This window comes from Patella vulgata, chromosome 5 (genome assembly GCF_932274485.2).
Source record: "Patella vulgata chromosome 5, xgPatVulg1.2, whole genome shotgun sequence".
Classification (NCBI taxonomy): domain Eukaryota; kingdom Metazoa; phylum Mollusca; class Gastropoda; family Patellidae; genus Patella; species Patella vulgata.
Window position 1 is genome coordinate 33,277,855 of NC_065883.2, and position 16,331 is coordinate 33,294,185.

General features: G+C 35.5%; 1 protein-coding gene across 1 annotated transcript; it reads right to left on the reverse strand.

The window, feature by feature from the left end:
• Positions 1–5,433: 5,433 nt before the first annotated feature.
• LOC126821780 (distal membrane-arm assembly complex protein 2) lies at positions 5,434–13,231 on the reverse strand. The gene is made up of 5 exons (XM_050550280.2): positions 13,013–13,231; positions 10,861–11,048; positions 10,239–10,459; positions 8,121–8,283; positions 5,434–5,919 (listed from the first exon to the last, which is right to left on the reverse strand). The coding sequence occupies exons 1-5, from the start codon at positions 13,037–13,039 to the stop codon at positions 5,682–5,684; spliced, it is 837 nt and encodes a 278-aa protein (XP_050406237.1). The 5' UTR covers positions 13,040–13,231; the 3' UTR covers positions 5,434–5,681.
• Positions 13,232–16,331: the final 3,100 nt, after the last annotated feature.

Sequence of the window (16,331 nt, forward strand, 5' to 3'; positions counted from 1 at the left end):
AGTTATACACTAATGATTGTTGAGTTCGAATTTCGTGAGGGGGATCACGCGGCTAAGTGGGTAAGACGCTGGCTCGCTAACCTAGAGGTCGGGTGTTAGATCCCTGCATTGGTCGAGAAAGTTCATCCCAATTTTCCGGCGTGGTTTCCCCTTGTCAGTGATTCAGGACGGAGGGCCTGACAAAGACAACGGTCTAGTCGTTTGGATAGGACGAAAAACCGAGGTCCCGTGAACACATTGGCGTGCACGTAAAAGATCCCTTGACAGTTAGAATTCGATATAAGAAAAGGCCGTAGTTCCGCTGTCCAGGCAAAATTTCCCTCACAGCACATTGGCGTATGCTCGTCTTCATTAGCCCAATTCGGAGCTGAACAGTAGGACGTTAAACCCCATTTCATTTCATTCTCCCCCGCCTTTCGAAGAAAGCAGGTGACTATTAAAATGGATTCGTCCATCTGTCTGTCTGTCCGTCACACTTTTTGGGACACAATAACTCTCTTTCTAATTGAGCTGGAATGTTCAAACTTGGTGTAGGTGTTTATTAGGCCAATGCCTTGATGGAGTTCGATTATGAGCATTTTCTGCTTAGGGTTAGTAGAGATAAGCAATTTGATTGGTTGATGCTTTGGGACACAATAACTTTAGTTCTGATTAAGTGAGAGTGATGAAACTTGGTGTATAGTTTCATTACATCAAGGGGGGTTGGATGGCGGAATGGTTAGCGTGCGTGCGCTGTATCATAAAGTCTGTCATTGAGTCGACTGGCGTGGTTTCGAATCCCCGGTTGTACGTGGCAAGGAGTAGGGTCGCCTGTCCAACCTCGTGGGTTTTCTCCGGGTCCTCCGGTTTCCTCCCACTGCTAAAGACCCCTACACGCAAGCGAATTATGTAAATAAAATTGGACCATATGTTGGTCCCGAAATGACCTAGTTTGTGTCGAGTGGACCTTAAACCCCATTTCTCTCTCATTACATCAATACCTCGACTAAGTTCGATAATGAGTATTTTCTCAGGGTAAGCAGAGCGATAAGCAGTTTGATTGGCCGAGACTTTGGAACACAATAACTCTTCTTCTAATTGCGCCAGAATGTTCAAACTTGGTGTAGGTGTTTATTAAGTCAATGCCTTGAAGGAGTGAAAAGATGAGCATTTTCGGCTTAGTATAAGCAGAGATAAGCAAATTGATTCGTGGAGACTTTGGAACACAATAACTCTCATTCTAATTGAGTTAGAATGTTCACACTTGGCGTAGGTGTCTATTAGGTGAATGCCTTGATGGAGTTCGAATATGAGAATTTTCTGCTTAGGGTAAGCAGAGATAAGCAGTTTGATTGGTTGATGCTTTGGGACATGATAACTTTAGTTCTAATTAAATGAGAGTGAGGACACTTGGTGTACAGCTTTATTACATCAATACCTTGACTAAGTTCGATAATGAACATTTTTTGCTGAGGGTAATCAGAGTGATAAGCAATTTGATTGGTTGAGACTTTGGAACACAAAAACTCTCCTTCTAATTGAGGTAGAATGTTCAATCTTGGTGTAGGTGTCTATTAGGTGAATGTTTAAACTTCATGTAGATGTTCATTAGGTGAATGTTTAAACTTGATGTAGATGTTCATTAGGTGAATGTCTTGACTGAGTTCAATGATTAACATTTCGAGCTGACGATAAGCAGAGCTAATCGATTTCATTTGTCGATGGTTTGGGACAAGATAATCTTGATTCTATCTGATAGAGATTGGTGAAACTGAGTGTATGGTTTGATTGCTCGATACTTTTGAAAAAAATAAATGTGCGATTAATTAATATGTATCATCTTTTTATTTTTCGAATTTCGGCGGGGGACAAAAGCCTCACTGTTGGCTCGTTTCATTTATTTTATGCTCTGTCTCATAGACGTTAAACCCCATTTTTCTCAATATCCTTTTGTACACCAGTAGGACTTTAAACCCCATTTCATTTCCTTTTATACACTTCAATGTGTTACAATATTGCAAAGTGTCTGGAACAAATGATGTTGAATCTCCTCTAATTCTGACAGCTTGGGTGCGATTGGTTAGATATGACTTAAACCAGTTAAGACAGAGCCACGCAAGCCAATTTCTCACCATAATGCATCAAGGAGATCCTCGTTATCGAGCGGCTGAGATATCTAAGAGTACCAAGATAACATATTTCTGTTGATCTATAGCTCGGTAGATATCGTTTGTGATTTTGAGTAAATCACTTTCTGTGCTGTGGTATTGTTTATAGGCAGATTGTAATGGATGTTAATTGGAATAAATATAATTATTTATTTGATGTAGAACAAACTTTTCTAGTAGTTTTGAAATATAAGAAATGTTACTGACTGGACGGTAATTCGACAGAATATCTGGATCCCTGTTTGATTTCTTCAGTAATGGTTTAACGATGGCTTTTGCTAGTTCCGTGGGAATGTGACCAGATGAAAGCGATTCAGATATGATAGGTACAAATAGATTGATGTGTTTCTTCAATAGATGTGTAGGTCTAGATCACATTTTAGAAGAGCTTTCTGATATGATATGAGCTTAATTTGCGTTTGAGTCAGATTGGTGAATGATGACCACAATGTTGTTGATTTGCTTCTATATGACGGTACAGGTTGAACATTTGATTTTCTTTGTAATATATCAGATCGTATTTTTCTGGCATCCCTATTTTAGTCATTAAACCATGGATTCTGTGGCTTAATCGCCATGTTTCTTGTGATGATGGGTGCATGTTGATCCAATATTGTGGATGTTTTGCTGTTATATATATATATATATATATGAAGCAGTTCATTTTGTCCAAAAGTTGAAAGTGAAGATGTTAACAGACATGATTCTTTTATATCACCTGCGAACTTGATTTGATCAATGCATTTGATCTTTCTATTTTTTATGATAGAATGAGCGGTTGCCTCAGCTGGATCACATCAACCATAAAATGAATAGCATAGTGATCACTGAGAAATGGGTCATTTATCCACAAGTTTTGGACATCCAGTTCACTGCAACATGACAAGTCTAAAGTATGACCAAGATTATGGGTTGGGTTGATAACATGTTGTACTAAGCCAAAGGACTGGATAAAATCTTGGAATTGGATTGCAAGAGAATTTGTAGGTAAATCCAGATGAATGTTGAAGTCACCAGCAATGAGTACTTTTCCTGGTTTGAGTATCAAATATTCATAATAAGAACTAACATCAGAAAGGAAATCAGAGATCGAACATACAGATTTTTTAGATAATGGTGGCCTATCGATACAAACAAGCCTAATTGATTCGGTGTTATTTCAACATTTTCAAAAGAGTTAAATGATTGGCATTTTTTCAGTTCAACGGGAATCCCAATTTTGGATACTATTCCAACGGTTGTAACCTAACGTTTTTAGTTCATTGACAACTGGACCACATGTATAAGAGTTAAGCCCCGTTTCAGTAATGAACATAATATCACAATTATGTTCATTTAGGTATTCGGTCAATGCAGCAGATTTATCGGTAAGGGAACAAAGATAAAATGTTTTATGCTGATTTTACCTCTATAAGTTTTATTCTTACTATAAATGTTACCTGATTGTAAAACACTAATCAAATCTTGAGTAATTGTTCTGCTTCTATTGTTGATAGAGTTTTAAGTCGGCTTATGAATATTGAATGTTCATTGAGATTAGGTTAAATCTTGGGTTAGGTCAACACAAACTCACTAACAATACACTATATGACACCAATACAAATCCATAAGGCATCAATAAAAGACAAGTTGTATCATAAATAATATTTTAACTGGTGGATTAAGAAACTATGAAGGTTTGGAAAGACATATATCCAACTTTGAATTTTGAAAAACAGTTGATTTGTTCACAATCAGTAGAAACAAGCCAACAGTGAGGCTGCTGTCCCCCTCAAAATCCCAAAATAAATAGATGACACATTAATTTATCGCAAATTCATTTTTTTCAAAAGTATCAAGCAATCAAACAGATTATCAATTATACACTAATTTTCATCACTCACTATCAGATAGAATTAAAGTTATCTTGTCCTAAAGCATCGACCAATGAAATTGCTTAGCTCTGCATAGCTTTAGCTCGAAATGTTAATCATTGAACTCAGTCAAGACATCTATATTAAGTTTAAACATTCTACCTCAATCAATTAAAAGCAGAGTTGTTATGTTCCAAAGCCTAAGCAGAAATTCTCATCATCGAACTTAGTCAAGGCAATGGTGTAATGAATCTATGCTCGGAGTTTCATCACTGTCACTTAATTATAACCAAAGTTATTGTGTCCCAAAGCATCAACCAATTATATTGCTTATCTCTGCTTACCGTAAGCAGACAATGTTTATCATCAAACTAGATCAAGGTATTCACCTAATGAACGCCTACACAAGTTTGAACATTCTACCTCAGTTAGAAGACGAATTATTGTGTTCCAAAGGCTCGACCAATCAAATTGCTTATCGCTCTGCTTACCCTGCACTGAAAGTGCTCATTATCAAACTTGGTCAAGGTATTGATATGATAAAACTATACACCATGTGCCCTCATTCTCACTTAATTAGAACTAAAGTTATTGTGTCCCAAAGCATCAACTAATCAAATTGTTTATCTCTGCTTACCCTAAGCAAAATATTCTCATCTTCGAACTTCATGAAGGCATTCACCTAATTAACACCTACACCAAGTGTAAACATTCTAGCTCAATTAGAATGAGAGTTATTGTGTTCAAAAGTCTCGACCAATCAAATTGCTTATCGCTCTGCTTACCCTGAGCAGAAAATGCTCATTATCAAACTTAGTCAAGGTATTGATGTAATAAAACTATACACCAAATTTCATCACTTAATTAGAACTAAAGTTATCGTGTCCCAAAGCATCAACCAATCAAATTGCTTATCTCTGCTTACCGTAAGCAGACAATGTTCATCATCAAACTAGATCAAGGCATTCACCCAATGAATGCCTACACCAAGTTTGAACATTCTGGCTCAATTAGAAGAAGAGTTATTGTGTTCCAAAGTCTCGGCCAATCAAATTGCTTATCGCTCTGCTTACCCTGAGCAGAAAATACTCATTATCGAACTTAGTCGAGGTATTGATGTAATGAAACTATACACCAAGTTTCATCACTCTCACTTAATCAGAACTAAAGTTATCGTGTCCCAAAGCATCAACCAATCAAATTGCTTATCTCTGCTTACCCTCAGCAGAAAGTACTCATCCAGGCATTGACCAAATAAACACCTACATCAAGTTTGAACATTCTAGCTCAATTAGGAGAGTTATTGTGTCCCAAAAAGTGTGATGGACGGACAGACAGACAGACAAATCCATTTTAATAGTCTCCCACTTTCTTCGTAAGGTGGGGGCCAAATATGGAGAGCTCTCAACTGCTGATACAAAGCACAAAGGAGATAACCCACTACAATTTAATAAAATTCTGTCCTTAATAAACAAAAAAAACATTTTTAGGGACAGTCGTAAACTTTTAACTCTTACATCCAAAGGAATATCCTGTGGATAAATCTCAAGAGTAAGAGTAAATGATTCAACATTTAATTATCATTTACTATGTGAGGTGTCGTTCCACCCATCCAACCAGTTCCACAGGATCTTTGTTTGGATGCAAGTGTTGAAATTTTGAAACAGTCTCTTGTCACAAATTATGTTGATTCTTTAGCTTGTTGGATTTCAGGTTCTGGTTCAATTTGTAAATGAGGTTTAGTACCAGAGTCTTTTTCTGTTATTATTTGAGGTTTAACGTCTGTTTCTATTTGTTTTTGAGGTTTTGAATCTATACCAAGTATTACACAATCTGGGAACCGTTCTTGTAAGAATAAAACAATTAAATCCAAATTTTCTACATGATCCATATCACTCAATTTTAAGCCTTGTAATTTTCTGAAAGAGAAAAATAATAACACTTTGAAGTTTGTGATGGTAGCAGCTGTTATGAAGAAAAAAACAAACAAAATTCTAGACAAAAATAATAACACTTTGAAGTTTGTGATGGTAGCAGCTGTTATGAAGAAAGAAATAAAAATTGAGGATAAATGGCATGCATAAAAACATGAAGATGGGGGGGGGGGGGGGGAATACATATACACAGACTAGCTCTTGGCTAATGAAAATGATGAGTCTTTCAAATATTTAGTTTAAAGTAGCTAAGTCTCTAACTCAATATCATCCAAAATCTTCAACATTGAAAACACGATTTATTTGTCAAATTAAATCAACATTCATGTTGTTATCTTAACAGGAAAAGATGGGCTTTTGATAGCCAATATTTAAGACAAAATAAACATTTTACCATTGGTACACGAATCGTGTACCATAATGCGCTTCAGCCCCAGTTGTATCAAGAGACTCGAGGGACGAGGCTACACACATTGCACCAAATCAAACGGCGTATGTAGACTGGAATAACCAGATGCTAGAAATTTGCACTCGCTTGAAACTGCTGGCTTATTTCGCCGAACATAACTGATTTGAATTTTGGAGTAAAAACGGAAACCATTGAATGTAAATCAGTTTATATACATTCATATTACAGTATTATATGCGTTGCGACCCACTTTTGTCAATTTCTAGGTCCCAAATGTTAGGGATTTAGCTCCTTTAAAATAGCTCTCAAAAGTATCGGACAATCAAACTGATTATCAACTATACACTAAGTTTCATCACTCTCTATCAATTAGAATCAAAGTTATTTTCTCCCAAAGCATCGACCAATGAAATTACTTAGCCCTGCTTAGCTTTAACGGGAAATATTAATCCTTGAACTCAGTCAAGACATCTACATCAAGTTTAAACATTCTACCTTAATTAAAAGCAGATTTGTTATGTTACAAAGTCTTGACCAATCAAATTGCTCATCGCTACTTAGCCTAAGTAGATAATTCTCATTATCGAACTTAGTCAAGGTAATGATATAATGAATCTATACTTTCATCACTCTCACCCAATTGGAACTAAAGTGATCATGTTCCAAAGTCTCAACCTATCAAATTGCTTAGCTCTGCTTAGTCTTAGGTATGCATGTAGGCCTACCACAAAAGTCTGTGGCAGAGAAAATGTTCAAATCCTTGTGGAAAAGTGATTACCCCTGATGTTTAAAAAGCTTTCAAAAAATGGGCTTCTGCAAAGCAGAGAAGAATTTTGTAAATTATTATATCATATGAAGGCCGGATTATACGGTGTCGATTCAATGGAAATCGTATGACGGGGCGGCTGATTGATGTCGTAATTTGGAACGTACAGAGGTCGAATTACCCAGAGATTTTTTGACTGAAGTAATAAGGAAATAAATCGGGACATGAAAATGGTGTCGGATGTAACAGAATGCCAGAGTGATCAGAGGTCGGATGTGACAGAGTGCACTGTACTTACATAAATAAAAATTAATGAAAAAAGCTAATATTGTTCTCTTTTTTGGCATAAAAAAATATGGCTAATAAATAAAAATGAACAATTGGCAGAAAAAAATGGAACCCAGAGTGAGCACTGCTTAGTGGAAAATGCGCATGACAGAACTCTGACAAGGCATTCACCTAATAGACACCTACACCAAGTTTGAACATTCTACCTCAATTAGAAGGAGAATTAGTGTGTTCCAAAGTCTCGACCAATCAGATCAAAGTCTCTACTTTGCCTAAGCAGAAAATGCTGAGCATCGAACTTTGTTAAGGTATTGATGTAATGAAACTATACATGAAGTTTTACCACTATCACTCAATTAAAATCAAAGTTGTCGAGCTCCAAAGTCTTGACCAATCGAATTGCATATTGCTCTGCTTACTCTGAGCCGAAAATGCTCATTATCAAACTTAGTCATGGTATTTTAAACATTGATGTGTAGTGTATCAAACTGTTACTACCAATGCTGTCAGTAGTACACTGAGACCTCACTATTTTAGGCTGAGGACTAAAAGATGCCCAACAGTGATATACTGAAGCTCATTAGTCGAATATAAAGACAACATGGTTAAACAATAAAGAGTACATAAACCTAAATTTATTAGGATTACGGGTGGAAAGCACTACGACCATACCAAATCCATCTAAATTTTAATTGGCCTTTTCACTCTTTCAAATCAACTTACTTTAAAATATGAAGACATTCAAGACCTCTGTCTGTTACATTCTTACAGCCACTGATGTCTAAAAATTCCAAAGTTTCACTAAACTGATGAAGTCGACTCAAAAACCAGTCGTCAACATAATCACAATTACTAAAATTAAGATATTTCAAGTACTCTAGATCAACTGAAATAAATAATCAATTTAACTATGTCAGATAATTACTAAATGTAATCTCTAGTCAGTTGCAAGGTGAATCATAATAATACTTGATGATTAAAGGGCCATTATGCAAGAGATAAATCTGCCTATTGCAGGGTGTTTTTCTGGCTTCATCTCAAATGTTAGATAAACTATTTAGACATTAATTCACATGACAAACCAACAATAATCAACTCTCTAGACTACCGGCTGGCTTGGATATTGAGTGGATTAGATAATGCATTTCACAGAGGCTGCCGTTAAATATGGCAGTATATTAGATTCAAAATTCTAAATTTGTTAATGTTCTGCTATATTTTAATTCTATTTCATCTTATTTCTATTATTAAGATGAAAAATGTCTTTGATGTTTTACAAGTTTTTAGCATGAACATCGAACAAATTTAGAATTTTGACATTTCTCCCTAGCAACCATTATTATGACGTAGTTTGGTGTCACCACTACGCGCTCAATTTGGTGATTGAGCACCTGATCGGGACCATTATGTTGATATAAATGACTCTCTCTTTCTCTTGTTGAATAGTTGGATGGGATGTTGAAATTGGAAACAACATGGAACTTTATATACATTTGCGAAATGCTATGTCAAATAGGCTATACAACATTTGTTCTTTTTTTATTTTGAAGTCAAGTGTATGATTTGGAGAATTTTATTTGACTCTTTTTACAGTTGAGACCCACCCCCCATTCTGTATCAATTGACAGTTATATCATAGAAATATATTTCTATGGGTTACATATCATCAGCTAGTATAACTACTGGCAAAAATAAGCTTTATAATATTTTTGACATTATTAGTTTCATCCCTGTGATTTGCAAAGACCGCCGTTATTGTATAGCAAGGGCAGTGTCTAGTCGTTCGGATTGTACGAAAACCATTGGCAGCTAGAACTTGCAATAAGAGTAGGCCGTGGCGCCGCCGTCCGGGCTAAATTTCCATCATAGCACTATGTATGGCGTTAGTCCATCTTCATTAGCCCAGTCGGTGCATTTTGGTTTAATATCGGCAGTCAAGTCTACGATCTATATCAAAAAAGATAGGTAGTCAGGAAACATAACATATACCCAAATATTGAAGATTAAATCTTGTACCTTGTCCAGCTATAGACTAGCGGAAATTAATGCCGGGCTAATGGATTCAAATTTTTTTTACCCCCCTGCGGTCTACTTTAAAGGCTGTTTCATCCCCTCAATATGGGTTTTTTAAATATATCTTTGAACCATTTCAAAAACATCTTGATCATTATAAAGTGACATTCTTGTTAGAGCAGTAATAGAATACAAATCAACAGTATATAAATATTAATTGGCTCCACTGTAAAAAAAATAAAATAAAATAAAATTCTCCAAATTCTGCACTTGTCTTTAAATAAATCAAAAAATTTTGTAAAGCCTATTTGACATAGTATTTATATATCATGATCCAAGTTGTCTTCCAATTTAACACTCTGTCCAACCATTCAACCGGACTAAGAGCGAGTTATTTATATCATAGTAATGGTTCTGACCAGGTCCTCAGTCACCAAATTGAGCATATAGTGGTGACACCAAATGACTTCATAGTGATGGTTGCTAGGTAGAAGTGTAAAATTCTAAATTTGATCGATGCTCATGCTAAATATGTAAAGTGTCAATGAAGAAGATATTTTGTATCTAAATGTTAGAAATAAGATGAAATAGAATTAAAATTTATGGTAGGAATGATAATCAAGACTATGCTGTTCTTCAAACGACCATAACTCCGCTCAAAATGAAGTAATTTCACAAAAAAATTTCAACATATTCCCTTTTCATTATCTACTTTTCAACTATTATAGCAAGAACTGTCAGCTCTTTATCTAAATCTAACACATAATGCGTCATTAATAGAATCATTTACAAATTGACAAATTCATATACATGTACATTGATACTTACTGAAATTATCTAGTCCTCTATAAGAAATCATTGTGTTGGAACAATTTATGGCCTCTAAATACATATCCATTACAGGGCGATTTGGAAGAAAGTTATTTTTATTTTCATCTTCCTTAAACCAACGGTCGTTTCCGACAAATTTAACAGAACCTTCCCTTGCAACGACGAAATGAGCTGTAGCAAGATCTGGTCCAAGAAATTGGTGTCTTTCAGGAATAAAACTGGAAAACAAAAATACATAACTAATGAAGAGGAAAATCTGCATGAGATGAATGTTACCCAATGGTATACTCGTGGTAGGAAAATAGCCAGCACATTCTGTATGTTTTTTGATACAATTATTATGTGACAAATTATTGGAAGTAGGCTACTTAGCATAGAATATTGAAATTACAATAGTTGATACAGAATTGTAAGCAGAAAGGTTAGTTCCATGTAGTATACAAAAATCTACTGGCATTAGAATGAAAATGAACACTATTTTACAAATCTTGGCTGGATCAAGCACAAGTCCTGTAAACTCTCAATCCCACTGAATTATTCTGATAACAATACAAAAATTATTCAGATAACTTCAAACCAAACAAATTTCTCAAACATATATTATCAGATAATTTCAAACCTTTCAGATTTCTCAAACTCCTCCCATAATTTTTTCTGAAGAAATCTGTTCAGTCCTGTATAACTGATGTCATAATCTTGCTGTAGACGACGCATGGATTTTAATGAAAAACCTTTCCTTTTGGAATTTGAGGTCATTCCTCTCTGACTCATCCATATTGCTTGCGTTTGTTGTTGTAATATTTTCAACTGAAAAGATAATGCATATAGCATATATTGTATTTTTGTATTGGTACCATACCGGTACTTAAAACAGTTTTTTCATGCATTAAACATACAGTATGTAAAAGCTAAATCTGCCTATTGCAGGTCTTTCTTTAGGCCTGAAATGTTATCTAAATTATTAATTAGACATTAATTAACTTATCCAGACCATAATTACCTCTCAATGTCATTGCTAGCCTGAGATGTTTATTGGATTAGGTTTCGATTTGCAGTTCGACTTCCATTCACAATTTAATCATGAAATGGATAATCGAGACTATGCTTTTTATTGTACCAACTTTAGTAATGATGATTGAGGCTAGGCCGAAAATTCAATCGCTAAAATCTCGGTTCAGAGTTGATTAATTTGACTGAAATTTTCAGCAAATTCCCTTTTCATTATCTAGTTTTTAACTATTATAGTGAGACCAGCCAGCTCTTTATCTAATCTCCCATTATGTATCTTTAATCCTTACTAAGACTTTACTACTATTAATGTATCAGCATTTATATGTCAATTGTGTCAAAGGAAACAATGGTGATGATCAACACAATATTCCTGGATGATAACAACTGTTTTTGCAGGTAAAGGCCGCACAAAAATCTGATTTTGAATACCAGTATCCTATGTGTTTCTGTCTGTCAGATTGATTTTCTGTTGTTATGGTCTTGTTCTAGCAACAACAAAATGGAAGAAAACTCTACTCTTGGAAATGGCTTTGAAGGGATAGACAATCCCTTGTGTGCCTACCGGAAATAAACAAACAAATACTACTGTTGTATTTAAGTAAAAGTGCCACAGACGGTTTAAATAGATATAGGCTATTGAATGCTATCTGCCTCCTTTTTACATAATGATCTACATGTAGTCCTACCCCAATCGGTGCAAGGAGTCTTATATTTCACAAGAAATCTTGTATGCAATTTTATAAAGGATTTTATTTCAACAGAGGTTACTTGAAACAAAAGGATAAGTTTTATAAGCATGACTAACGGGCCGGGTTCATACCATTTTTTAGCATTAATTCTATTTTTACTGTCTGAACCGTGGTAAATTTTATAATAACCAAAGTTAAGTAGTTTGTTCATAATCGAAGAAATCTGTTTAAAATTTACGACTGTTCAGACAGTAGTAAATAGGCCCTGTGGGTTCTCTAAGTAAAAGTACGTTTAACGACTATCGGGAAATTCTAGTTGTGTGAAAGAGATCGCGTGCCAAGAGTGCATCTTAAAGTAGCTAATTTAAGTCTCTAACTCAGTATCAGCCAAAGTCTTTGACATTGAAAACACAAATTATTTGTCAATTTAAATCAACATTGGTGTTGTTATCGTATCGAGAAAAGAATGGGCTTCGGATATCCTATATTTAAGACAAAAATAAACATTTTACCATTGGTATACGAATCGTGTACATATGCATTTCAGCGCCATTTGTAATAAGGGACTCGAAGAATGAGACTAGACATATTCCACAAGTCTTGTCAAACAGTGAGGCCATATTCTTATCTGGAGAGCATGCACAATAAATACTATCGGTGTAGATGCTAGAGATTGCCATTCGATTGACACTTCTGGTGTAGGCACAGGAGTCTGACCTTTTATCCGTATATATACACCATGCCCAACCAGACAATATATAATACATATATTGTCTGATTGGACATGGTGTATGCATATATATACGGATAGAAGGTCAGACTCCTGTGGTGTAGGCCTATATTTAGCCGAACATAACTGATTTGAAATTAGAGTAAAAACAGAAACGATTGAATGTAAATCAGTTTATAAATTATATACATTCATATTACATTATTATATGCGTTGCTACCTATTTGTGTCAATTACTATTTTCCAAATATTAGAGATTTAGCTCTTTTAACAATGTCAAGCCAGGGTACCGTAAACTTTCTGATATTTTCACTCGTTGTACAGACAAGGAGAATATTTACCTGAACTGCTCTTACAAGGGCAGCCATGCTTGTCCGCTTATATCAGTGAAAAACTATATTGACAGTCCTTGTCCTATCACTAGGCCTATATTCCATCTTTTAATAGTTCCTTTTGATACCAAACAATACGGGCTTAAAACGAATTCTTGCCCTGCAAAAAGAAAGTGTGTTCAGTAAAAACAAGAAATCAAGAAATTATTTGGGGACTCTTATATCATTACCAACAAATGTAGGGGAGAGAAATCCGTATAAAAAAGTGGGATCAGACTAGTAATTATTTTCCTGTTCACTCCAATGTTAAAATAATCCCTGTCCAATCTTCCAGGGGCGTATTCCAATGAATTTCCACCAGTTTGGCTCGTCCCTTTTAACTATTTAAGTTCCAATTAACTGTTTTGGAGGCATTTAACCCACGCCAAAAAATTTCACAATATCGTCCTTGAGTGGCATTTAGTGATTGAGCACATTAAAAATCGATTAAAAAACACAACACAATTTATATGGAATACAATCACTGGTTTATACACATATAACACAACGTTTCGACAAGTATTCTCTTATCGTTATCATAACTTTTTTTTATTACACAATATCGGTTTAAATGGTAGCCTACATGTCGAAAATACAAACCAACTGGTAGATTTTTCACAAAATGCGTACAAATATTTTATTGAATGACGAATTTTATTATCCCTGGGATGGTTTCCATGATATGGGTAGATACTTAAATAACAACAAGTTGGTCTAAATAATTTGTTCATACGAATAACACGCCTTATTTTTTTAGGTATGGCTCAACCCGGCATTGCAATGGGTGTCTTACATTGTTTTGATTTTTAGTTAAAAACTTGCCAAAACAATAAAGAGTTTTCCGGAAGGCAGTGGACCAGTCTAGAAAATTATGGTATTTTCAAGAATTTTTCCCAAATAACGCAACAATCATTTATAAAATACCATCATTAAATACTACACCAAATATAAAATAAATAGCACCATTAAAGGGGTATTAGGTATGATTAGACAAAGAGCTGGCAGTTCTGGCTATAACGTTAATAAATAGATAATGAAAACAGAATATGCTGAAAATTAATTTCAGGTCAGATTGCTTCACCCTGAACCGAATTATTAGCGATTCAATGGAAGGCTGTCTCGATTGTCATTACTAACGTTGGTACGATAATAAACAAAGTCTCGATTATCCATTTTTACGTTAAATTATCCATCAAAAAATGTATTCAAATCCACTAAATATTGCAAGGTAATGATGGCATCTAGAGGTGATTATGGTATGGATAAATTAATTAATGTCTAATTCATAATTTAGATAACATTCCAGACCTAAAGAAAGGCCTGCAATAGGCAGATTTAGCCCTTGCATAATGTATAGTTCGGTGGCTTATTTAAATTAATGAAAAAACATTTGCAAATTATTGCTTGTGGACACTCTATATAGAGGTGACAATTTTCACCCGATTTTGAAGAAACTTGAAATGAATGTTTATAACCCAAAGATCTTGGTTCCTTTCGATATTCGCGTATATCAGATCGTAACTTCCAGAATTATGGCCCCTGATTGTACGAAAAATCGCGTTTTTAGCTTGTGGTCCCTCTAGAGGTCATGATTATTATCCGATTTAAAAAAACAAAAAACGTTTGAATATATCACCGTTACACCATAATGTTGGTTGAGTTCGAATTTCGTGAAAATAGGACCAAAACTGCCGGACAAAATGGCCGCCCCTCGTATGCAAATAGTGTAAACATCTGGTATAAGGTTGTGGACCCTCTAGAGGTTACAATTTTGGTCCGATTTTGATGATACTTGAAATGCATGTTTATAACCCAAAGATCTTGGTTCCTTTCGATATTGGCGCATGCATATCGGATCGTAACTTCCTGAATTATGGCCCCTGATTGTACGAAAAATCGCGTTTTTAGCTTGTGGTCCCTCCAGAGGTCACAATATTATCCGATTTAAAAAAAAAACGTTCGATTATATCGCCGTTACACTGTAATTTTGGTTTAGTTCGAATTTCGTGAAAATCGGACCAAAAGTGCCCGACAAAATGGCCGCCCCTCGTACGCAAATATTGTAAGCATCTGGTATATCAAGGTCGTGGAGCCTCTAGAGGTCACAATTTTGATCCGATTTTAATGAAACTTGAAATCCACGATTATAACCCGAAGATCTTGGTTCCTGTCGATATTCGCGCATATCGGATCGTAAAGTCCTGAATTATGGCCCTTGATTGTATAAAAAATCACATTTTTAGATTGTGATCCTTGTAGAGATCACAATCCGATTAAAAAAAAAAACGCGTGAATATATCACCGTTACACACTACGATCTTGGTTCCTTTTGATAATCGCGCATATATCCGAACATTCCTTCCTGGATTATGGTCCCTGATTGTTCGAAAAATCGCATTTTAGCATGCGGATTCTCTGGAGGTCACATTTTTTTCCCTGATTTTAAAAACCCTTTAAACATATTACCATTCCGCCATAATGAACGTTGAATTCGAATTTAGGGGAAATTAAAATGAAACTGTCCGACAAAATGACCGCACTTTGTACGCAAATTTTGTAAAAGTATGTAATACGAAGGTTGTGAATCCTCTAGAGGTCACAATTTTTATCCGATTTTGATGAAACTTTAAACATATCTTTATATCCCAAAGATCTCAGTCCCTTTTGATATTTGCGCATTTCAGACTATAACTATCTGGATTATTGCCCCTGAGTGTACAAAAAATCGTGTTTGTTTTTCATTTGTTCTCTATCCATCTCTTACAAAATGTGGGCGTATCCTGCCTGGCAGCCGCTGATTTTATACTCTGACAAGTTGTACTCGAAGGTCGTGTCAGCGGTCGTACGGGCGGCTTTTGACTCTATGACGTCAGATATTGATTAATCAATCAGCGTTGACGTTTCTAGTGGTTTACCCACAGTTTCCTGCATGGCACGCCAAGAAGTCTCGTGTTTGTTTTTCGTTTGTTCTCTATCCATCTCTTGCAAAATGTTGGCGTATCCTGCCTGGCAGCCGCTGGTTTTATACTTTCTATGGTTGAAGATCTGACAAGTTGTACTCGAAGGTCGTGTCAGGGGTCGTACGGGCTACTTTTGACTCTATGACGTCAGATATTGATTAATCAATCAGCGTTGACGTTTCTAGTGGTTTACCCCCAGATCCGTGCAGGGCACGTCAAGAAGTCTCCGTAACAGACCGTTTCACCTCAACCAAAACGCCGGTAATATACTAGTAATAACTCCTCCAGATCCTAGTGTAGTAAAGACAAGTAAATCGAAATTTTGAACT

Bases quoted from the DNA above. Each gene is read 5' to 3' on its own strand.
- LOC126821780 (XM_050550280.2), bottom strand. From the start codon at position 13,039: ATGGCTGCCCTTGTAAGAGCAGTTCAG. The intron at 10,460-10,860 runs GTTTGAAATTAT...TTTGTTTTCCAG, and splicing joins GAGTTTGAGAAATCTGAAAG to TTTTATTCCTGAAAGACACC. The intron at 5,920-8,120 runs GTAAGTTGATTT...TTTCTCTTTCAG, and splicing joins GAATGTCTTCATATTTTAAA to AAAATTACAAGGCTTAAAAT.